Source organism: Chelonus insularis, unplaced genomic scaffold (genome assembly GCF_013357705.1).
Source record: "Chelonus insularis isolate UGA/USDA-ARS -01 unplaced genomic scaffold, ASM1335770v1 contig_33_pilon, whole genome shotgun sequence".
In the NCBI taxonomy this organism is placed as follows: Eukaryota; Metazoa; Arthropoda; class Insecta; order Hymenoptera; family Braconidae; genus Chelonus; species Chelonus insularis.
The window spans coordinates 129,999-155,398 of record NW_023276506.1 but is presented as its reverse complement, the minus strand read 5'-3'; the positions used below and the strand labels follow the sequence as shown (position 1 = coordinate 155,398).

The 25,400-nt window shown below is 30.2% G+C and overlaps 5 protein-coding genes across 6 annotated transcripts in view; 2 read left to right on the top strand and 3 right to left on the bottom strand.

The window, feature by feature from the left end:
- The window catches only part of LOC118066356 (major facilitator superfamily domain-containing protein 12-like), a 31,907-nt gene extending 16,642 nt beyond the window's left edge, over positions 1 to 15,265 (bottom strand). Inside the window, exons 1-7 of one of the 2 annotated variants that reach the window (XM_035082344.1) lie at positions 14,583 to 15,265; positions 14,277 to 14,484; positions 13,858 to 14,063; positions 13,424 to 13,783; positions 13,180 to 13,330; positions 12,642 to 12,763; positions 6,639 to 6,855 (exon numbers count right to left, since the gene is read on the bottom strand). In XM_035082344.1, the coding sequence (XP_034938235.1) occupies positions 6,845 to 6,855; positions 12,642 to 12,763; positions 13,180 to 13,330; positions 13,424 to 13,783; positions 13,858 to 14,063; positions 14,277 to 14,484; positions 14,583 to 14,889 (1,365 nt within the window). In that variant the 5' untranslated portion in view covers positions 14,890 to 15,265 and the 3' untranslated portion in view covers positions 6,639 to 6,844. Of the gene's footprint in view, positions 1 to 6,638; positions 6,856 to 12,641; positions 12,764 to 13,179; positions 13,331 to 13,423; positions 13,784 to 13,857; positions 14,064 to 14,276; positions 14,485 to 14,582 lie in introns of those variants that run through there. The other variant, XM_035082343.1, reaches the window with a different exon arrangement.
- Positions 15,266 to 16,056: 791 nt separating this feature from the next.
- LOC118066366 (protein lethal(2)essential for life-like) lies at positions 16,057 to 17,054 on the bottom strand. Its single transcript, XM_035082357.1, has one exon. The coding sequence runs from the start codon at positions 16,916 to 16,918 to the stop codon at positions 16,277 to 16,279; it is 642 nt and encodes a 213-aa protein (XP_034938248.1). The 5' UTR covers positions 16,919 to 17,054; the 3' UTR covers positions 16,057 to 16,276.
- Positions 17,055 to 18,519: 1,465 nt separating this feature from the next.
- LOC118066378 (protein lethal(2)essential for life-like) lies at positions 18,520 to 19,996 on the bottom strand. The gene is made up of 2 exons (XM_035082368.1): positions 19,784 to 19,996; positions 18,520 to 19,502 (listed from the first exon to the last, which is right to left on the bottom strand). Exon 2 carries the CDS (start codon positions 19,329 to 19,331, stop codon positions 18,747 to 18,749), a length of 585 nt encoding a protein of 194 aa, XP_034938259.1. The 5' UTR covers positions 19,332 to 19,502; positions 19,784 to 19,996; the 3' UTR covers positions 18,520 to 18,746.
- Positions 19,997 to 20,263: 267 nt separating this feature from the next.
- On the top strand, positions 20,264 to 21,177 carry LOC118066377 (protein lethal(2)essential for life-like). The gene has a single exon (XM_035082367.1). It carries the CDS (start codon positions 20,379 to 20,381, stop codon positions 20,964 to 20,966), a length of 588 nt encoding a protein of 195 aa, XP_034938258.1. The 5' UTR covers positions 20,264 to 20,378; the 3' UTR covers positions 20,967 to 21,177.
- A 2,931-nt stretch (positions 21,178 to 24,108) lies between these two features.
- On the top strand, positions 24,109 to 25,003 carry LOC118066376 (protein lethal(2)essential for life-like). The gene has a single exon (XM_035082366.1). The coding sequence runs from the start codon at positions 24,240 to 24,242 to the stop codon at positions 24,837 to 24,839; it is 600 nt and encodes a 199-aa protein (XP_034938257.1). The 5' UTR covers positions 24,109 to 24,239; the 3' UTR covers positions 24,840 to 25,003.
- Positions 25,004 to 25,400: the final 397 nt, after the last annotated feature.

The window sequence follows — 25,400 nt, the reverse complement described above, 5'->3', positions numbered from 1 at the left end:
TTGGACAATTCTATTCACTATTTTTGTGCTCCTGACAACATTCATAGTCATATGGTTTACTGAGAGTAAAAGAATAGCATTTGCGTCATTCGAGATAATTCGGTTATTAACAAGTCATAGTCTCTACACTCGAATGAATACTCTGCTTCTTCGTATTTTCTTCATTGCAATTCTAATATATTTCTTAATTATTCAAGCAACCTTTAATGGTCATTTAGCAAAGTTTCTAACTAAACCGGAATTAAGAGACCATCCAGAGACCAAAGAAGATTTAGGGAAACTCGGCTACACAATAATTGATAATTCGACAAATAATGAAAAATTGTTGCAGCAGCAAATTAATCAACGATTTGGAACATTCGAGCAGGCTGAATATTGTCTGCAACATATTTTGCATAACGATACTTCTGCTTGTATTTTTGATCATTTAATGCTACGTAAACTACTTACATATTCAGAGCAAAGAGAAAAACTCTATGTTTCTAAGAAACCTGCAGAAGTACAATACACATCATATTCAATTAGCAAGCATTGGCCACTAATGAATCGTGTGAATTGGCTACTGATATTATTGGAAGATTTGGGTTTTCGACAAAGACTATCGCAAGATGTTTTTAAAAAAATCTCCAAAGATTACCGAGCTTTAAAGACAACAGATTCGAGTGACGATTTTCAGCCAATTAAACTAGAAAATTTAACATTTGGTTGTTCAATTCTGGCTATTGGATTAGTTAGTGCAACTCTTAGCTTTTGCGTTGAGATATTGATGAGCCATAAATTGAAATTATAGCTAATATTCTGTACAAAGAATATCAATATAGCTGTGGTCTAAACTTTCACAAAATAATGCACAATAATATTTGAGGTAGAGGGTTGACGTATCAGTTTATTCACTGGTACATTCGACTTCTTCTTGAAACGTGATACATGTTTTTTCAGTGTTCCGAAGATAAATCATCCAAATTACTTGTTTTATATTCCGTGTATATAGTGTAATAAAGTGTTTCTGTTTATCTAATAAACCGTATCATAATTTAATTTTTAGCGATTAATGAAAGGATTGGTACCTTTGATTGTTCATCCACTGGTATGTTGACTCTACGCACATTTACAGTAAAACTCTTACAAATTCGACTTCTCCTACATTGTCCCCTACTCCTTGCCATATGTTCATTGAGAGAATGGAGTACATAGTTAGAGATAGGGAATAACCGTAATTGTTTTTTTTACCTTACAATATTTCTTAACAATAGTTAACTAATCACATTAGTTAACTAATCGAATAAATTCTTTTTTAACTATCAAATCAATTGCATTTCAGCTACTGCCATAAAAAAACTAGAAGCCTGGGTATGACTAGTTTACCCAAGCTGCCGACTTCCCATTTGGTGCCTTCGATAAGTAAAAACTATTTTAAAATTTTTATAACAATTCAAATAATAAATAATTGAAATAGAAATTGTATCAGTATATTTTGTTTTCGTTATCTGTCAAATAGAATTAGTTTAAAGTTAAAATCTTGCTTAGTTATCGAGATATTGACAAAAAAAATAATTTGCAATCTTTTTTTTATTATTACTTTTTTTGTTATAAAAAAACTGGTGGTTTAATTTCAATGAAGACTTTATCAGCCCATCTTTTAACTGTTATCTTTCAAATGAAATTGGTTTGGAATTAATATCTTGCTTGGTTCTTTAATTATCGTTGGAGAAAAATGGTTCACCAACGTACAATCGAACGTACAGACATCATCCTAAAAATGATGAATTCGAACTTTGCTGACCTTTAAATTTGAAGATTCATTAAAATTTCTAATTTGATAAATCAGATCCATTACCCCTCCGTTAACCGGACAAGACGATGTCGTCCAGCCGAGTTTGGAGCTGATGCATATCTTTAGAAGAAGAAAAGAAAGGGGCCTGTGAGTACGAGCGTGTGCAAGTTTGTGGACGGACGATATCGTCCTATACGATTGGCGACGTAACTTTTACGAATTTTTAGGTACGTGAAATATAAATTTTTTTCATCACACTATCATTATTATCAGTGCTCTGAATGACAATTGAGTGTAATAAAATAATCAGGTGTGATTTTTCCAGAATTTTCATCGTTTGTTATTATGGCTGAAGTCAGACACAAACATCACTATTATCTACGTGATCGACACGTAATAATTCACGATGAAACTAGTGAATCGGAGTCTGAAATTGAATGTGAAAGTGAACATCTCTCTTCCGATAACCAAGATTTCGATGAGAATTACACGTTAGATTCTGATGCTGAAGTTGAAATTGAAGAGGAAGGTGAATCTGACCCTGATCAACCTCCAATCCTCCTGAGACCCATGAGAGACGTGTATTTACCAACTTGTAAGGCTGGAGCTCGCGAGATAGTAAACCCGATTGATGCATGGAAGTTACTACTCCCCGACTCTCTTCTACATATCATTGTCAAATATACGAACATGCATATTGAAAAAATAAGAGGGACGCTACCTAAAGAATGGATTTACAAAGAAACTACTCTGAATGAGATAAAAGCCGTTTTTGGATTATTATATTTATTAGGCTCTAAAAAAATGTCCCATACATCAGTGAAAGATTTATGGAGCAAAGATTTTGGAGAGAATGTTTGTAGAATGACTATGAGCCATAATCGGTTTACTTTTCTTCTATTAAATATGAGATTTGATGACAAAAGTACGCGAGAGGAGAGGTGAAAGCAACATCGTCTCGCTCCTATCAAGGAATTATGGGATTCGTTTCTCAGCAATTGCCAAAAATATTATCAGCCTTTCACGAATTGTACAATCGATGAGCAACTGTTAGCATTCCGTAGTCGATTCAATGGAAAAGTCTATATTCCCAAGAAGCCCGGCAATTACGGGATTAAAATCGTTTGTTGCAATGATGTACAAACATCATATTATTCGATGCAGAGCCCTACGTCGGAAGATGCTCTGGAAGTACTGACACGTCCGCGTATCACTCCTTGATATCTCTGACCAAGTCTATACATAATACTCATCGTAACATCACGTGTGACAACTGGTTTACACAGGTACGAGTGGTTCAAGAGATGAAAAGTAAATGCGGCTTGACAGTCGTAGGCACATTGAAAAAAAATAAGCCAAAAATTCTGCCTCATTTCACCAAACCTGCCTCAGTTGGGCTTATTCGATATGCATATAAAGATAATATAACATTATTATCATTTTGTACAAAACCTAAAAAAGTAGTGATATTGATATCTAGTTTACATCAGAGAGGACGCGATGTAAGCGAATCTCAGATTCCAGAAATCATAAAGTTCTATTATAAAACAAAAATTGGGATCGACGTTTTTGATCAAATTTGTTTCAATCATTCGACAGCTTCGAGGTGACAGAAATCTTCGTTAGACGATAAAGAACACAAAATATCCTATGAAATATCGTCGATTTCTGCATAACTGCAAAGTTATTAATGAAAATGTGCAGATTCTAGTGGGAAAAAATTTTTTATAATAAAAGAACTCAATGACGCGTACACCTTTTTGGCCTACGAATAGTTCTTTTAGAATCCTCGTGCAATTTTACATAAAAATAACCTCGGTTCAAAATGGAAGGTTAAATTCGCTAATACCTTTATTTTTAATTGCACCGTTACTGGACTATTAATAAATACTTGAAAATCAGTAGGGAGTGATGATTAATTTATTTCGATTCTTTGTTCTGAAAATGTCAAAGATTTATTTGCCATACACTTATGCATACGAATAACTTCTAATTAAATTTTTATGTTATTTATTCGTCAATAAACATCGAACAAATATAAATAAGCTTATTTCTTGAGAGCGAGTACATAACTTTGATTCTACGCATTCTATCCATATCATATTGAATTGTAAGAACCGACTATATTGTCGTAAGTTTTCGGAAAAAAACAAGGATGATAATTTTTTGTAATTTGCTATTCTTCTCTTTTTTTGTTGGAGTTCTTACTTTTGAATTGACGAATCATCATGATTTTCGTACTTCTGAAGCACTGGTAAGTTCTCATATTCTAATTTAATATTTATCATGTCAACTAATCATTGTGAATTTCTGAATTTCGAAAAAAAACACATTACAAAATGAGTCTAAATTCTTATAAACCGTAACAGAATTTTAAAATTTAAAACTTATCTTTTAAAAACAGGTGTTTTTTTTAGAGTTTATTGGTAGTAATTATGTCATCGTGTTTTTTATACTAAAAATTTTTAAAGTTTCAGATTTTAAGAGATTGCAAAAAAGAATATGAAGTTATAATTATTGATGATGATTCCAAACAACTTGATTTATCCGAATTACAACGATTACATGAAGAATTACGCTCAGTAATATTATACAAAGATAGCTTACGGGGAGACTGCTTTAATATAACAAAAGTTGATACCATTTTAACCATTACATCATCTTTGACAAAACCAAAAAAAATTCTTGATGATATACACAGCACAACATGGTGGAATATCATGACCCCAGTTTACGTATTAAATTTATTAAATAATAACTGTAAAATTGCAATGAATATTTTACAAGAAATGTGGAAGTATGATATATTAGAATCATATTATTTATGCATTGAAAATACACAAGTTCAAATTTATACTTTTAATCCATTCACCAATCGAGCACCAAGCAACTGGAACGAAGTGCGAAGATCACCAATAGATCCACATTGGACACTCTATCGCCAACAATATCGAGCAGGTATTTTAGTTACAAAATTTTTTGTCAATAATTTCGAATAAAAAATACATTTTTACAGGAATATGTTACGGATTGGATTTTGATAGGACTAAATATCTTGATGGGTATCAAATAACTATTTTAGTATCAGCAACTACCAAAAAAGGTCATTCACTCGTAGGAAAATATTTTAATTATGCTGATTTACTTCCTAATGAGACAATAGTCGAAAATCGTTATCATTTAACAATGGATGCTCTTGTTAAAACTTTGAATGTGAGTCTTCGTCTCTACACAATTGACGAAGACGATATCAGAAAAAATTATCAATCATTCATACAAGCCACCAAAAATGTCTGCAAAAATGTATCAGCAAATTTGATGATCTATGATTATGTTATGCATTTCAGAAGATACTCATACAACGACTCATTCACACGAACTTATCCTCTGACTTGGAAAACTATCGGAATTGCTACGTATCATCATGGCTATCAAACTCTTGTTGAAAAAGTTTGGGACTTTTATGGTACTTGGACAATTCTATTCACTATTTTTGTGCTTCTGACAACATTCATAGTCATATGGTTTACTGAGAGTAAAAGAATAGCATTTGCGTCATTCGAGATAATTCGGTTATTAACAAGTCATAGTCTCTACACTCGAATGAATACTCTGCCTCTTCGTATTTTCTTCATTGCAATTCTAATATATTTCTTAATTATTCAAGCAACCTTTAATGGTCATTTAGCAAAGTTTCTAACTAAACCGGAATTAAGAGACCATCCAGAAAGCACAGAAGATTTAAGAGATCTTGGTTACACTAAACTTCACACTTCAGTATCGATTCGAGAATATTTAAAAAAATTCAATGCATCTAAAAAATTTCTCGAGAGGGCAGATTTTTGTTTACAGCATATTTTGTATAACGATTCTTCTGTTGCTTGCATTTTTGATCGTTCGCTGCTACTCGAATATTCACTATCATATGAAAAGCTGTATGTTTCTAAGAAACCATTTGAGATGCAATATTCAAGATATCCAGTTTACAAATATTGGCCACTTTTAAATCGTGTAAATATGGTACTTATTTCCATTGATGAATTAGGTTTCCGGCAGTTACAATCAGATAATCTGATAAAAAATGTGTCTCACAATTCAATAATTGCCGAAGCAAAATCAAACGAAGATTTTCATCCCATTAAACTAGAAAATTTGACGTTTAGTTTCTTAGTTCTGGCCGTTGGATTAATCAGTGCAACTTTGAGCTTCTTTGTTGAAATGTTTATCAACTTTAAATCAAAATGGAAATTGATTCCTATTATTAAAAATAATAGAAAAAGAATGCCGATAAGTGTGAACCAAATTAATGTTTTACGCGAAATTCGTGAATAATTATTATGTTTGTGCAGATTAATATCAATTAATAATTTATAAAGAACAGATTTATTTAAATGAAAAAAATGAATTATATCAGCTACTAATCTTTAACTATTTAAAATAATATTTGAGATGTAATCGTCTTATGTACTAAGTTTTGCTATGAATAATGTGTTACTTCATAATTAGAGATGTTATCATCATTACAGATCTTTTATTCAAATCTATTGATATTTCAATTCAATCAAAATAACTAATATGCATGATAAACATTCGTCCCTAAACCATGTTTATTAACAATAACAAATATTTTTTGTAGCAAAGCAAATAAAATGTTTAATTATTGAATCAATAATACTCCATAAATATATATTATCTTCATGTAGTTATTCTTACACCCACAATAAGGATTGGCGTTACATAAAATAATTAAAAAGAAAAAACAAATAAATCAATTTATTTACTCTTTTATCATTCATGATGATTAACTATTCCGTAAGTTACCCTACAATTTGTTACAATCATTGTATAATTGAGTATACAATAAAATCTGTTTCCTTCAATTGAGAAATCAGCTGAAGATTTTCTACCTATCCAATAATTGATATGGTGTCTAGTAATGGGTCTCGATATCTTTTTGTAAAGTCAGCTCGGAACCCCGAATGCTGACCATGCCCTTAGTGGTATTTATGTTTATAACATATCTTAAGTGGTTTTTTTTGTATCAACATGTGATTATATTTTTTCCACGCTTTATGTTTCACCTATTAATAATGTACAAACTGATAAAGTTTACTTAGACTCCGTAATTAATACTTATGCAGACTAAATATTATCAGAATCCTAAGCACAGACTATATGCTGTCAATTTATTCGCATAGTTATGATTAATAATTTTTAGGTGATCTAGTTATTAAGTTTTCACTTGTTGAACCATTGTAATCAGTCATGTGTTAACTATTTTTATATCAATAAAAAACTATTTCTAAAAAAAAAGTGTCTAGTAATAGGAATAATAAAGTGATTTTTCGTCATACTCACACGGAAAGTTCACTTTTCCATTGGAGAGGGGTTGAAATTTCCACGCAGGTATGACGAAAAATCATATTCAGCCCTAGGGAAGACAATTAGACTAGTTTAAACCACGTGTTTACTATCCTCGCTTTCGGCTCGGGTTGTAATTATACTTGTGTCTCGTTCTTCGATGATAGTATTGTAGTCATGCTTCAAAACACAACGTTTAGAGCTAAAACATCATTCAAAAAAGGAAGATGTGGCGCCCTCCTCCCGCCACTGGGCCCACTGCCATCTCATATTGTTTTGTTGTGCCAACGAATCAAGACGTATTTTGAGCTAAGTTAATTAATTTTTCATAAAAATCATAATTCGGAGTTAAACAACAATGCCAGATCATAAAAGAAGTAAGCGTTCTCGATCGAGAACTCGTTTACGATCAAGGAATAAACATAGAAAACGTAGAATAGATGAAACCATGGATAACCTAAAAAGTGAGGTAGGAAACCTCACAAAGATTGTGCAGTCTTTAGTAGAGTCTCAAAAAGAGAAAATACAAAAGACTATTCAAGAGAAAAAAATAAGTCTGAGCACACTTTGTCTGTGCTAAAACGACGAACTTACCATTAGTAATTGTTTATAACAAATTTAAATAGTTGTAATCAATGTTTGTTGAAAACATCCAAATCCATGTAATATACGCATCAGTTAATCGATAAATACAATTTTCAATTGTTTATAACAAATTTACATTGTTATAAACAATGCGTGATTGCTAAGAGTCATATTTGGTTGTGAACAATAATGTCTAGTCAATATCAACTTAATTTTCAAATGAAATTGTTATTGTTTGGCTTAAAAGTATTTTAAATAGCTAATCTTTTCATTTTTTTATTAGTTATTTTGTTATAAAAAAAAACGGCTCTATCGAATTCGTTCAAATTTCTTTCAAGTCTTCTTTATAATAATATCTTTCGAATTAATTTTGGTTCAAGTTGATATCTTGATCCGTTCTTAAGATATCGAAAACGAAAAAAATGCTGACGTCCGTACATACATACATACATACACACATACATACATACATACATACACACACACATACATACGTACACACACACATCATTCTAAAAATATGTCAGTATGCTTGCAAATATCTTGAAACATGGAGATTTAATGAAAATTCAAATTTCACCAATCGACCCAATTACAATAACTTCTAATGGGAAGTTAAAAAAGCATGTGGTCCATACGACCATAGCATCTTGCTATTTAAGACAATAATTTGCACAAAAAGTGCTTTTAAAAGTTGTCAAGTCTATATGACTATATAGGGTGATGATGAAAAAAGATTCAATAAGAATGAATTTTCATCAGTCGCACAACAAGTGCTACCCTCTAAAGTTTTTTCTGTATCTCTTTTGTTTTTGTAGAGGAAGAAGAGGAAATTCAAATCATAGACAATGTTAAGAAGGAAGATGCTGATAAAGACTCAGTATTAGAAGACAATGCTTTAAAAGTTTTAAGAATAGAACCTAATGAAAATGAGTTCAAAGATGTAACATATCATCCAGAATTGATGAATACATGGTTAAAATGGAAGAAAGAGGGATTTCCAGAAAAGAAAAAGAAAGCCGTTATAGAACTGTACAATAGAAAAGGACAGTTCTATACAAAAGCTCCTAAATTGAATCTTGAAATAGTTGCATTATTGTCAGAGATTTCAAAGAAAAGGGAACAACATTTTATAGATACACAAAATTGTGTTGGAACTGCCTTATCGGCATTAGGTGGAGCAGTCTCTATGATTATCGAGGCTGGACATGAAGAATTGGATCAAGAATTTGTAGAGTGCATAACACATGCAGGACGAATTCTGACTGATGTGTATTATCAGCAATCCGTGGCCAGAAAATCTTTTATCACCCCGCAATTAAATAAGAACATTAAACCGATGGTGGACACAATGTTTTCAGATGAGTGGCTCTATGGAGATAATTTAAAAGACAAAGTTAAAGATGTAAAAGAAATTGAAAAGGCATGTGCAGACATGAAGGATAAATCTACATCAAAAACATCAAATATACGGAACCAGAAAAACGTGAAATACGTTACCTACGGGGTTTCGTCAGGTGGGTCAACAACCAAAACGTCGTCTGCTTAGATTCAAGCCAAAGATGTATCACAGAACACAGAGTTCATCGAGAACGTCGACACGATCCAACAACCGCTCGTCAAAGAAATAAATAAGGTACAAAAGCCAGCAAGACGTTTAAGGTTTTTTATAGAAAGATGGAAAGAAATTACTACAGATAGATATATTTTAGAAAATCTAGGTGGTTATAAGATTCTTTTTAGAACGACACCATATCAGAATACTAGTCCAGCTGAAAAAATATTTTCAGTCAATGAGACAAAAAAGATTAGAGTAGAAGTTAATGAGTTGTTGAAGAAAGGGTCCGTTGAAGAGTGTGAATAGAGCGATGATCAGTTTATCTCGACTTATTGTCTCATACTAAAACCTGATGGTACAAGCCATTTCATATTCAATCTCAAAAAATTAAACAAATTTATCGAGCCACTTCATTTTAAATTAGAGGACATAAAATCTGTTATTGGTTTGTTATCTCGGGAAGATTTTTTAGGATCTTTAGATCTCAAAGATGCCTATTTTCTGGTACCTATATATAGAGACCATAGGAAGTTTCTTAGATTCAGATTTGAGGACAAATTATTCGAGTTTACCTGTCTACCTTTCGGTTTATGTACAAGTCCATATTTTTTCACTAAATTAATGAAGCCAGTGGTCAATAAATTGAGGACTGAGGGCATGCTGCTAGTGTTGTACTGCTAGTGTTATAAACTACAAGAAAAGTTGTGTAGTTGCTAAATAGAAATGCAAGTATCTGAGTTTTATTATTGATTCTGTCAATTTTTCACTTAACCTACCAGACAAGAAGAAACAACAAATAATACAGCTAGTGAATGAATTCAAGGTGGGGAAAGAATACAAGATACAGAAATTTGCAGAATTTTTAGGAGTATTGACTGCAGCATGCCTAGCGGTGGCTTATGGTGTTATGCACTGCAAGAGATTAGAACGACAGAAGTACATATCATTGTTGATACAAGGAGGAAACTACGAAGAAAAGATTTTGATAGCTGACTGGCTGATAGAAGATTTGCTCTGGTGGAAGGAGAATGCAAGGATTGGTATCAATCCAATAAGGAGTCAAAATTATTGCTTAGAAATATTCTCGGATGCATCTCTGTCTGGATGGAGCTGTTATTGCAATGGTATAAAGACTTCAGGTTATTGGGATGAGCAAGAGAAGAAGAAACACATAAATTTTCTTGAATTAAAAGCTGCTCTTTTTGCAATGAAATGTTTTGCATCTGAGTTATCAAAATGTGAAATTTTATTAAGACTAGATAATACAACAGCCATTTCATATGTGAACAAAGCTGGAGGTGTTCAATTAGTGCATCTTAGTGAGCTCGCCAGAGAAATCTGGAAATGGTGTGAGGAAAGGACAGTCTGGTTAAAAGCCTTATATATTGCTTCATCCGATAATATAGATGCTGATAAAGCATCACGTAATGAGAATATCGATTCGGAATGGGAACATTTAAACCTCATGACAAACTCTTGTTATCTCCTTGCAGGAATATGAGCCATCCCCTAGCATCCGAGCTTTCCCTAGTGGCTGGCAAGTTATCAGGTCGTCATATGTAAGAAGAAATTTAGCAGAAGAGGAAACGGATGTAGTAGTGAAGTCAATTGCTAAATCAACCCTCAAGCAATACAAATGCAGCATCAAACGTTCGTGGGAATTTGCTCACACATATGGATGGGATCCTTATCAGACTGAAATGACTAATATTATAAAATTTTTGAATACTGAGTTTATGAAAGGGACGAATTATAGTTCACTTAACACAACTCTAAGCCTAAATATTTTACAACTTGGGATGTGGCTCCAGTTCTTGCACACATTGAGAGACTGGCTGCAAATAGAGACTTAAAATTAAAGGAAATCTCTGAGAGATTAGCAACATTGCTGGCGCTGGCAACCGCTCAGAGACTCCAAACTCTAGCTAGCATAAATATAGATAACAGAAAAGTCTAGCATGGGAATAAAAATTAAAATTACGGAATTATTAAAGACTTCAAGACCTGGATCATTTCAACCAGAGTTGGTGTTATCTTTTTTCCAAGAGCGTCCTGGCTTATGTGTAGCTTCCGCAATATTAGGATATATAGAATGTATTAAGGAACATCAAAATAAGGAAACAAGGAGATGATTTCTTACAACAATGAAACTCTTTGGAGCAGCATCGTCACAAACAATAGGACATTGGATGAAGGAATTTTTGAGTAAAGCTGGTATAGAGACCAATCAATTCACTGCTCATAGTACATGACATGCGCAGTATCAGCAGCGTACAAGCGGGGAGTAGACATTGCGACTGTAAAGCGCAGTGCTGGCTGTTCACCTAATTCTCAAGTATTTTTCAAGTTTTATAATAAACCCATTCAAGCTCAGAATGATCAGTTTGCATTAGTTATTCTGAGAGATAAATAAGAAAAAATGCATAAGGGTGTTGAAAGTATGTTTAAATAATATTACCTAAGTGATGAGTGTTCTTCTTTGTAAATGTAAAGATAATTTAGTTACATTCTATGTATGTTTCGTTAAAATTTAAATAAATGAATGTAGAATATATACGAAAGAAAAATATTATGTATTTACATGCCACATAAATGGATATTTAAAAAAAAAAAGAAAGAAAAAACTATCATTTGAACTCTAAAGATCTACAATACTATCATCTTCGAACGAGACACTTCGTTTGATCGATCAATTTTACACGTGGTTTGAGCTAGACTATTTTCCTTCCCTAGGTGTAAAATGTATTATTACTTATTTCCAATGTCTATCATAGCGTTTGCATTAAAAAAATATCTAAGAACAGTGATTGATTTCTACAGACAAATATCTACTGTTTAAAATATTCACAAATTATATAGTATATACTGAAAATTCTATAAATTTAAAAGCCTATGAATCAATAAAAAAGCATTGGAAAACTGTATAAAAATACTTAGAAATTAAAAACAAAACATAAAGCTTTGAAAAGATGTATCATAAATTATATTATTCAAGACACGTACTTAATATTTAAATTTGTTTCCTTCTCATGTTCAGAAATTGTTGAATTAGTACTCATAATCATTGAATATTTACTAATCATAGTACTATTACAGTAAAGAAATTTCATGTTAAAAATGCAGATTTTAACTTCATGCAAAAACATATGCTGCAAAGTTTCTCAGAAACATGCGTTCAGTCTAATGAGCAGTTAAAACTTTATATTTCAAGTGTTTTAAAAAATCAGAATTTTTAATATGAGATTAATATTTGAAAATAAGAAGTTGAAATCAAATAAACAGAGAATTGGAATAGTTCTTTTCTTATTGTTAGAGTCTAAAAATTGTTCAAATTATAGAAAAAAATGTGAATTAGTAACTTACCAGAATTATGATCTGAATTTTTCTTGATGGACATCAACATAATGAATCCAATTAAAGCTGCTCCTCCACAAACGAAACTCAGAACGTCTCGATAATAAGTTGGACAATTTTTAGTGCATCGTCTGGTTAAAACAAATTTAACATTAAAGTACCACTTTATAAATACTTTTGCAATAATTATTAACCTTAAAAAAATAATCTACGTCCATAAGACAAACATTTCAGCTATCCGTTTTTAACTTCCAAGTGTAAATTAGTAAAAATTATTATACTTCATTATTTATATTTAATGGAATTTTTAACATGATTATCTTACTAAATATCATCAAACTTAAAACAAAAAAATACGATATTACTGCCAATTGTGCCCATAAGCACTAGTAAACTAAACTTTTTTCATAGCTAATCTTTTTACGATCTATTTGATTGTTTCATTACCAATGATAACACATCTTATTTGATCAATTTCATACAATATTTAATATAATGTGGCAGTAGATTCATATGAACTTGATTTCTTATCAAAAATAGTACTCACACATATTGAATTATCATCACAACAACTCCGTTACATAGTTTATCTGTAAAGCTCATAGCACCAAATACAAATGCACTACTGTCTACATTGTGACCAATTAGATCTGCTGTCACCCCAAGACTTGTCACCAGCATAATAGATCCACTGGCACCTTAATTAGTCAAATAATTAAAAACAATTGTTACTTTTTTATCAACAAACCTCAATTATTAATTAATATAATTAATATGACAGTATATTTTACCTAATAATAATGATACAGGGTATATTTCATAGTTGATAAAAGTCTTTCCTTGACCGAACCATATCCATACACATGCCAATAAACCCAGAGTCACTCCGATGGAATAAGCAACTTTTCGTCCCAATTTAGTGTTAATTTTTTCAATAACTAATGATACTTTAAAGCTACTCAGGTACATTATCAAAGGTATTATAGCCAATGCTGTTGCTGGCATCTTCAAACTCTCGTGAAGATATATTGGCATATATATTTGTGATATATTTACAAATAATCTTGTTGGCATGTAAACTCCAGCAACCTGATAAAATTTAATGTCTTTTAAATACGATGAGGCTGATCGTTGTTCTCGACGAATAAGGCCTAACAAATTTATAATTACAATTTTAATAAATGCATTGATTGATTAATAGATTTTATAATTTCCAATATATTACCACTAGAATCACGAACACCTTCTCGAGTGAAAGTATGAAATACAATTGATGCAATTGTACCAATTACTATTCCGATTATTACAATATGTTGAAATTTATATACATCATTTGGTCCAATTTGATTCGTAGAATTTTCACTTGTTATATGTAATACTGCCCAAGTAATACAATAAACAAACACATTTGAAAATACCGTAAAAATATACCTAAAACATTAAATAATTTATTACTCGTCTGTGATTTGTAATCAATATCGTCGATTATAAAGTAATCTTATAAATATTTGATGAAGTATTGTGAACATTCAATACACAGCGTCGTCTTTGAAAATTAACAAATGTTAATTTTTTGATTATACATTACTTTCCATTAACTAATGCTCCATGGTTTGTTAATATTCATTGATCACTAATTATTACCTGATTACTGTCAACTCTGTCCTTTCATGCTCTGTTGGAGTAAGATCTGGTATCAAAGATAAATGAGAAATTTGAACAGCCGCCCAACCAAATTGAAAAATGATTATAAAAGCTGAATAATAAACTAATTGTGCCCATTTATGTGTATGATTGCAATTAATACATGGAGAAAATATGAATGGAAAACTGACAATCACACATATTGTTCCTGGAACATGAAAATTAAATAAAATTATTTTTTTATTAGTATGGTGAAATATGATCAAACGTATATAGTAAAATAATTTTAAATATTTAGTTTTATACCTATTAAATGCCATGTTTTCCTCTTTCCATATTTGCACAGCCAAAAATCATCATCTTTATCAGATTGTAAGCCAATAAATGGTGTAGAGAAAGCATCAGCTACTTGACCAATTAATAAAACAATCCCTGACGAAACAGGATCAAATCCCAGTACAAAATGAAAGAATACAATTAAGTACGTAAACCACATGGATGCACAAATGTCATTTAAAACATGACCTACACCAAAAGCCCATTTTTGTTTGGTTGATAGTCTTTGAACTATTTCTGTATAATCATTTTCCACGGTATTTACAGTGGTATCCATGATTTAGAATTATATATTGTTCAGTGTTATGAATTTTATGAATTATTTTTTAAATATCACATTTCTTTTCTGTTTGTGGTTTACTTCAAAAAGGTTAACCTAAAACTTTACAGCTAAACAAGAAGAGTAATGACACTCAATACTAACTTATACTGAGTTATAAATACATAGTAGATAGAAAATAATCACGTGCTTATTCTTATATATCAAATGTTATTTGTTATCACTTTGATGAAGAATAATTTTTTTATAACAATTATCTTCAGATAACCTAAAATTTATGAAGTCTAGAAACACTTTTACATTGCAAATGATGATTCATATAATTGAATTTATATATAAATAGTATACAAGTAAGATCTGGCAATAAGTATGATCATTATGAGTCAATTATTTAAAAATAATCATTTATTTTTTTCAACATTTCTATGTTATTGCATATTGAGGTATGATGTTGACACGATACATTCATGTATTGACAGTAAATATACATATTTGAAAGCTCAATAGTGAGTGTAATGAACTTTTTCAAATTTAAATTGCTGTTTTTTCAATAATTATATTAAAATGATGTATTTATTAAAAATTTTTATTATATTCACTAAAATAAATAAATTAATGGATTTATTTGATGTATTTTAACTTTACTTTCCAAAATTTGCTATCACATCAAAGTATTGAAACTTTTTTTCCAATTATTTTATTTATTATTAATCAATTTATTTATTTACTGTGAATATTGAAAATATACAAAATATAAAGAATAAAGGATTATTGTTGTAGAAAATTTAATTATTTTTTTGTGAGTAAATATTAAATTCATTTACTGCTAGCTATGTATTATAATTACACTCAAAACAAATTATTTTTTAATTTATTATTTAGAACAGTTTGGCCAAATATATATTTTGTTGTTAACAATAGTTTTTATTTTTTTTAATGAAATTTTTAAGTGATATGGACATGTATGCATTTTAAATCTCTTTCATTGAAAAATCTATAGAAGTTTTCAAAATAGATGTATTTTGCAAAAATACATGCTTTTTTTTATCAGCTTTATGTGTCAAATAAAAAATTCCAATTATTTACAATAAAAATTATTAAATATTGTCGTTTAATCATCAGACTTCTTTACAAGACTTTAAATTTAAAAAAAAGTAAATAATAAGGCATTTTTTAATTTTTAAGTCACACATTTTATTAGAAAAATTCTAATACAAAACAATCTTACATAAGTCATACATCTATTTGTACGAAACAAGTTATTTAGAATACTTTCTTAAAATTTTTATAGTTTATCACAAAAAACTGACATGTTTATAACATGAGAAATGATAAATAAATTAAAAATGAATGAAAATGAAAAAGTCTAACTTATAAGATATTTTTAAGCTGCTTTAACAGTCTTTGACGCTTTTTCCTGAGCTCTAGTTACTGGAGTCTTGTGAGGTGGTGATTCTTTAGATTCACTACCCTTGGCAGATTCAGCATCAGTAATTGCTGGCTGACCAGTTTGGTGGATTGGAATGGATCTCTCTGATTTATCTTCCAGCGCTTTCTTTTTGGGCGCCATGATGGTGAGGACTCCATCGCTTGAAAGATGTGATTCCACTTGATCGATGTCGCACTGTTCTGGAATCATGTATCTGCGCACAAATTGTCGAGAAATAAAACCATGTTCATCTTGTTTTTCTTCATGCTTTCCTTCTACAATGACATGACGTCCCGACACTTTGACGTTGATTTCCTCGGGAGCGAATTGCTGAACATCCAAGCTTACTTGAAATTTATTTTTGTCAGCTTGTAGAGTAGATACTCCTCCAGTTGAGCGACGAGCGATGGATTTTTCATAAGGATGGTACTGGTGGTGTCTTCTTCCTGGACGAAACACTAGTAAACTTGGCTCTGATCTTAATTCACGAGCAAGATCATGGGTGTTCAATCCAAGTCCAAAATGTTGATCAAAAAGATGATGTGGTCGATCTAGGTCTTCCCACCAGTTAGAAAATAACATCGGAATGAGAGACATGTTTGTACTTGATATTCTCACTTATCACTTCACAAATTACAGTAATATCTCACAAGAGATAAGGTAAGGCGCAAATATAATTTGCTTAGAAGTATTCACTTATTGATTTGTTTTCAGACTGATGGAGTACCGCGGAGTGCGCCGGTTTTATAGACTTGAGCCAGTTGGATAGAGTGGGGGGATTGGAGCACGAGAAATGCCTAGAACTGTCTTGATAACTGAAGCCTCGAGAATGTTCGCAGCGCTGAAAAATGAATTAAAAAATGGAAAAAAATAATAATTGAGTAATAAATGATGAATTTTATACATTTTAATACATTTTAAATAACTCAATAATTTATTACAAAAAATCATTACATAAATAATTAATTAGTGTTGTGATACATGATGTATGTATAGAACATGCTACACAATTCTCGTTGTGTTTCGAGCATTCTCGAACGCGTAGATAGACGGAGTTCAATGGCTTTTGAGCATTACTGACTTTATCAAAAAATAATGATACATTTTTTAATTAAATTGTAAAAACTCAAATTTTATTGGATTTAATAAGCTGATAATTTAACCTATCAAAAAATAAAAATCATTAATTTTTTTATTAATTATATGAATACCATAATAATCGATTTTTTATAAATTTGTTAATTAAACTTAAACTTGTTCACAGAAAATTTAATTTTTATTTATTTAACTTATATTTATTTATTATGTTGCTATCTTCTTATGTTTTTTGATCAATTGATATAATTTAAAAAATGGAATGTTTGTTTACCTTTTTAGTTCATTTTTTATTCACAAGGTGGCGTTAATAGCACCATTTCAAATTTCTCATTTGTAACGACACACAACGTTTTGTCATTAAATGGTAAATAAATAAAATTTGCTTAACAAAAATCAACTTAAAAAAATTTTCAGCTGTACATCATCAATTACTATTACAATTTTAAGACTTACTTACAATTAATTCCATTTATTGATCTTACTATTCACTTTCATTCTCTGTAGTACTTTAACCAAACGTTTACAATCGTTTGTAGATAGAATTCACACGTATCGAATATGTTTGATCGTCATAGGTAAAAGTACAATAAACTTCAAGGTGAATAACTTGACATAGAATTTAAAAATCAAAGTTTAAGATAGAAATTAAATAACTAATAGTTGATTTACATAAAAATAGAAGTTTTTATTTTTAAACTCTAAGTAACAAAATAAAAATCAATATAATAAATTTTTGCTGAAGCTGTTCATTTATAAAATTATTGAAATTATTTACTCCAGATAATAAATTGAATAAAAGTAAATTAAAGAAATATTTTCAATTCGAAAGCCAATTATAATTTTATTTATGAATGTGAATGAGATGTTTAAAAGTAAGGAAAAATTTTTTTTTTAAATATTATGTAACTAGCTATTCAATAACAATAAATGTTGAACAGTCTAATAAAATAAATACTTGTAATTCTATTTGAAATCCGATTATTTAAATTAAAAATTCAATAATTGATTAAAAATATTTAATTATTAAAAAAAAATAATCTTCAAATGAAAGGATAAAGGTAGAGGACAGGATTGTTTTATTGAAATAAAGACAACAATAATTATTTTTATATGGGAAAATTTTTTATTATTTATTTACGCCATCATAATTTACACATCAAACAACTTTACATAACACAGTCTGAGTAATAGTACGAATACGTTGTACATACGAGAACTTTAAAGCTATTAAAAATTTAATATAAACTTATGAAAAAAATACAAAAATGAACAGTTTCATTTTAAACAATATGAATAATTTAAATTACAAAAATGAAATGAAATGACTTTACTGTGCCTGGGCAATCCTCTTTGGTTCTTCTCGATTTTCCACAGCAGGTTTTCCAGTATGTTCAATCTTGATAGGTTTTTCTTTCTTTGATTCCAGAGCTTCTGGTTTTCTAGGAGCTGTGATGGTAAGTACTCCATCTGATGACAACGTACTGGTGGTTTTCTCAATGTCACACTGTTCTGGAATCATGTATTTCCTGACAAACTGTCTGGAGATCATACCATGATCGTCCTGTTTCTCTTCGTGTTTGCCTTCAACAACGACACAGTTGTCCACGATCTTAACGTTGACTTCTTCAGGCTTGAACTGCTGGACGTCCAAGGTGACTTGGAATTTATCCTTGTCTGCTTTGACAACTGAACATCCTCTATTGTCATTTTCTCTCATGAGATCTGCCCATGGTCTGTAGTAGACTGATGGAAAATGACGATCAAAATCTCTGAAGGCACGATCGACTTCTCTGAATACTCGATCAGGATTCAACGTCATGCCAAAATGTTGATCCATCAAACGATGTGGACGATCCAAGGTTTCCCACCAATGAGAGAACAATTTTGGTACGATAGACATCCTTGATCGCATTTAGTGTTGTACACTTAGATACGTTTAAAATAACTTTTTAAAGTTTTGAAGTTCACTGTTGCTTTGCAATTTCTCAACTGACGGGTGTTGACGTCGTCCCGGTTTATATAGCACCGGAGGGCCATCTGCGAAGTTCGAGAGCAATCGTTTTCTCAACGTTTTGAGAACGTTCTATGAAAAAAACGTACATTTTTTTAATTAACGATTCATTGATATTAATATAATTTAACTTCTAAGTCTTATTTACAATTAAAATATCATTTAATTTGCATGTCATATAAATAATTTTTTTTTTTCTTTTAATTCTATTGATAAAAATAACAATGGAATACTCGTGAACATTCTCGATGATGAATCTGTTGGTTGTTGACATGAGATACATACATATATGATTTCTGATTACGTTAAATTGAAAATATTTCCGATTATGTTAAATTCAAATATTTTTATACCTCCTAAATGTTTTATTTGAAATAAGTAAGTGCTGCCACGAATGTATCTCGGTAATGACTTGAAGTACAAAGTATACTTGAATGTATCGTTATTTTTACGATTAAATATTTGGACTATGATCTAAATAAAAGTATTATATTCCAATGCGAAGATTTCCATTAACCTTAGAGAACATCCTAGAAGGTCAAAGTAAGCCTAAAAAACACATTTATCTGAAAAAATCAATAGGTTTTTGTATCTCTAAAAATACACAAGGCATATAAATAATTACTAGACTATTTAAATGATTTAAATTTTAGTTGTCATTGCTAATAAACATCTTTGTAAATCAATAGATTAAAAATGCATAAATTTAAATTTTACAGATAGTTGAATGTTTTGTTTTATGACAGAATGTTCTCGAACCTTCTAGGCTTTTCGCGAAATTTCGCCGGCCGGCATCTGCAGCGCCACTAGACTCATAACATAAATACGGTTGCTAGGGTGCCAGAGACATCAGTCTGAAAAAGAAATTTGAACAGTTAGCATCTCGCTAAGTAATCCTAATACATTTAATCACTGTTAATAGTGCTATTAAGTGAACTAAGAAGAACAATGAGTCTGTGTAACATCTATCCATTCCGATATCTCGATTGGTTGGAAGATTTGGAAAGCCCTCACAGTATCTGGGATCAAGATTTTGGCCTGGGGATCCGCCCTGAGACATTGGCACCAAGAATCCTACAACAATATACATTGACACCACGATCAACATCCAAATGTCCATTTTTCTATAAACGACCATGGGCTGAACTTATTCGCAAAAATCAAGGTGGTGCTTCTACTGTTAAAGCTGACAAAAATCAGTTCCAAGTTTCTCTGGATGTGCAGCAGTTTGCACCTGAAGAAATCAATGTCAAGGTTGTTGACCGATCAGTGGTGATTGAAGGAAAACATGAAGAGAAACAGGACGAACATGGCTTCATCTCCAGGCAATTTACTCGGAGATACCTGATTCCAGAGCAGTGTGATATCGATCAAGTGTCATCAAAACTTTCGTCAGACGGTGTTTTAACTATCATCGTTCCTCGAAAAGATCAACCAAAGATTGAAGGGGAGAGGAAGATCAACATAGAGCACACTGGAAAACCAGCCATTCGAGACGCTGAACCTGAGCAGGAGAAGAAAGCTGAAGCTTCATAAACTTAGAAAGCCATTTGCATTTATTTTAAAAGACTTATTTCATTTTTTTTTGTACTTTTTTAAGTCATAGATAAGTTTAGGTTATTTATTATCATCAATACCTATTGACATTAAATATTCAGTCTTTCATTTTACTTTTAAAGTAAAGTATAACTATTGTTCAATTGTAGCAGTTGAATCTCTCATTAAATAAACAAGTATTTTTAACTTGAAATATGTGTTCATGATTTTTTTTTCTATCATCCCTTCCAGTTTTTAAAAAAAAATTAACTTTTCCTTGGGGGAAATAAATCCAAATTTAAATGAGTTATATTTAGTAGAAGCTAGGCAGGAAAATAATTTCAACTAAGTAAATTAGTTTGAGAAAATAATAAAATATAACTACGTAAAGAGAATTTTGCTATTGGTTGGAGTTGAATTTTTTCTGTTTCTGTCAAATTAAATTATTCCAAAATCTTCATCTTCATTTACTTCAATTTTCACAAAAACATTTGTTACTTTTCTCATTGAAATTTATTGCAATGAAAAGAAAAAGTTAGAAACTAATTTGCAGAATTAGAAATTTTAATAAAACTTGTATCTGATAAAACAGTTACCACAAAATAATCTCATAGGAAAAATTATATAAATAAAACTTAAAAGAAAATATGATTCGTAGCAGTTTTTATTTTTATTTCATAAAATTTTTTATTGAATATAAATAAATATTTTTATTGCATACATTTAAATTATGATACATTAAATTAATATTTTATAACTTTAAATACATTTTTTTCATTACTTAGTAAATTTTCTACTGATTTACATAAAAAAAAGAATAATAATTTTACATATTTTCATACAATATAATATTTGCATTGTATAAAATTATTTAAGATTTATTCTTCTAGAATAATTTAATTGAGCTCTTAATTTGCAATGTATTAAATTAGTGTTATATGTCCATATAAAAATTTTAATTGTTTATAAAATAGAAATAACTAAATTTAAACATCCAGTTTATTTATAAATAAATATGCCACTTACTAAGTAAATAATTTTAGAACAATGAGTCAAACCAATTCACATCCAGTATGGATTACATTCAATTTATCAATAAAAACACCAAATAATGATATACAAAATTTATAAATTTATTGCATAATAAAACTTCATAAAAGTTATTTCCATTTCAACATTATTTTCAATCAATTTTTTTTTCAGCTCCATGTTTCCTAACTCCAAAATCAAAAATTTATTTGATGATTAGAATAAAGTTACATAAAGCTGGCATTTTTTCGCTTATCAAGAGTTATTTTGGAGATGTAATCGACTAAACAGATATATATATGCTCAGATAACTATGTACATACAGTAATATTTCTCATAATCATATGAGTCCACAAATTTTATTATGGTATGTATTTATAGCTTGATGTTTCGAATCCCTAAAACACACAAGAGGTTTTATTTTTGCACATTTTACCAACTGTATTGATCAAGTATAAAGTGTGTCAATTAAATAAAAACGTAGAAAATAAAGTAAAACCATAGTGGAAAAAGTATTGATTTTATCTATGTTGGTGGACTCAGTTGGTTACCACTGAAAGGGAAATCAAATAAAAATTCACTCCAAGCAACAGTTAGCCGCCAAGGTCAATATCCTGTTATTATGTAAAGGACCTGACTGAGAAAAATTATATCTTTTTTTATGCTGAAATAAGATTTTTATCAATTTAAGACGTTTTATGTCAGCTTTATTTGACATATTACTACCAAAGTAAAAGTAGATTACACTTTTTAAGCTTTTGCAAAAATATTTATTAATCTTCAGATAGTAATATATATAAAACTATTTATAATAAAAAATTGAATAATATATTAGATATTAAAAGAATAAAAAACAAATAAAACACGTTAAAAATATTAGAACTCAAATCAGACACTTCACTGGTGAACTTCAAAATGATAATATATCTTATGTGTACAGAAAAAAAAATATGGACAAGCAGATGAACATTTCATTGAGTAAATAAGAGGAATGTAATTTTTTTATCACTGACAGTACGTATCGTACAAAAAAAAATATAATTATATGTTTGTGTATGTGTGTAGTATATGATGCATAATATATAGCATATGACACACAAAGAAGACTCGGATAATACGTGCTCTAGAAAATTCGCGAAACTGACGGTTCCTTCTCCGTTCTTCTCCACTTCACCATCAAACTGAAAACATTTCTAACCGTCTTTGTAACTGACACTAGAAAACCAAAAAATATATTCACCCTAATAAGAATTACACTATTACACGTATATAGAACTTGTTACTATGCAAAAAAACAAATTTAGACAATGAAATTATTATGATAAATAAAAGAATTTACTTTCAGCTAGAATTCAAAATTTATGCCATAATTTTGCAAATATTTCAAACATTTTCGTGAAAATACAAGAAAATGTACCTCCAAACACATTTGTTGATACTTTTGTGATGTAAATAGATTAATTATGGTCTTAAGACTTAATTTAATGAGTTACTGTTGGTAAATATAGCGGATTTTAAATTTAGAATAGTTTTTATATTTATTTTTGCATAACAAGTTAATTGTTCAGGTTGTTCAATCAATAAAAATAAAAATTAGTCGTTCTAAAACGTTTTATAAAGAATCAATCATCGTGTTGTGTTCAAGAACCTTCCAACGTACTATGCCGAGAGTATTCGAGAAACATCGAGTATAGATACTATCTCTGTTTCACCTTCAAAACAAATGAATTTTTTTATAAGTTTCCACAATTATTTAATCAAAAACTAATTTATTTTATAAATTATAGATCTAAGAATCTTTTTTTCAATATTTATGCACATTTTTGCTACTTTTTCACACTAAAAATATATTTTTTACACTCTGACGTTCAGCAAACATCACCCAACGTAGTACATTCTCGCTGTCTCACTCTAAACAAACGATGAATTTTTATAATTTTCTCAATTTTTGAATTAAAAATTTATAATTTTATAAAATAAAGAATAATAAATTAATTTTCCACTATATTATAAATAGTTTTTAATATTTTTTTGCAATAGAATTGATGTTTTCGATCTCGAACGTTCGAGAAACTTCAGTTAACCCGGCTCGACCATATATAAAGCCAAGCGCTTGCTGCTAGAGCACAGTCAAATCAAAGCAAGCAAACAAAACACATCGCATAAGCGAACTCTTAGCGTTCTACGCAACTCTTACTACTTACCTTATACGTATTTGTGGAGTGAAATTAATTGAAGAAAAAGATGGCACTTGTACCATTGTTATTCTCTGACTGGTGGGAAGATCTCGACCGTCCTCATCGACTCTTCGACCAGGATTTCGGCCTTGGACTTCACCAGGACCAACTTCTGTCACCTCAAATCCTGGAACGATACTTTGCACCTTTGGAAAGAAGAACCAGGAATCCGCTTCTCTATTACCGACCATGGGGTGAACTTCTCCGCAAAGGCGACACTGGCACATCCACAGTCAACGCAGACAAAAACAAATTCCAAGTCATCTTAGACGTCCAACAGTTTAAACCTGATGAGATCAACGTTAAGGTCGTGGATAAGTTCGTCGTCGTCGAAGCTAAACATGAAGAGAAGCAAGATGAACATGGATGGATCTCTCGCCAGTTTGTACGCAAGTACATGATTCCAGAACAATGTGACATTGATCAAGTCTCTTCTTCATTGTCATCTGATGGAGTATTGACCATCACTGCTCCTAGAAAAAACATTCCTAAACAAGACAACGAGAGAAGCATCAAGATCGAACATACGGGAAAACCAGCCATCCGTGACCAAAATTGTGACAAGAAATGTGTCAAAGACTCCAAAGAAGAGAAACCTAAAAAATAAATATTCAATTATTTATTAAATAAGTATTTGTTTGTTTATAATACCAGTATCTTTCTCTCTATGACTGATTTTTTGTAAGTGTAATTTTGTTTGTACTTCAAGTCATTAAATTTAATGTAATTATTTTATAAGTTTGAATAGATTAAAATAAATAAGACTAATAATGAAAAATTATCTTGTCATTTATGAAAAACCTTCACTTATCCTAATCCCAAATCCTATCTTAGTCTTATTGAAATAGATCAAATTTAAACAAAACATAGAATAATTCAATTTAAAATTATTTAGTCGTTGAATTCAAATTTTCCAAGACTATTCATTATTATCTTCATTCATTAAAATTTTTATAAGTAAATAAAACAATTTAGTAGTCACTTATTTTTATTTTATATTGAGACCAGTTATTGCATATAAACTTTTAAAAATGGTATTAACAACAATTACAGTTCTAGCAATTATACAGAAATTAAGTTATTGCCTTGAAGATATAAGTTTATAAACTTTAAATAGCTTTCGTTCATTGAGACATATTCCAAATTAAGTAGAACTCCAATTTTATAC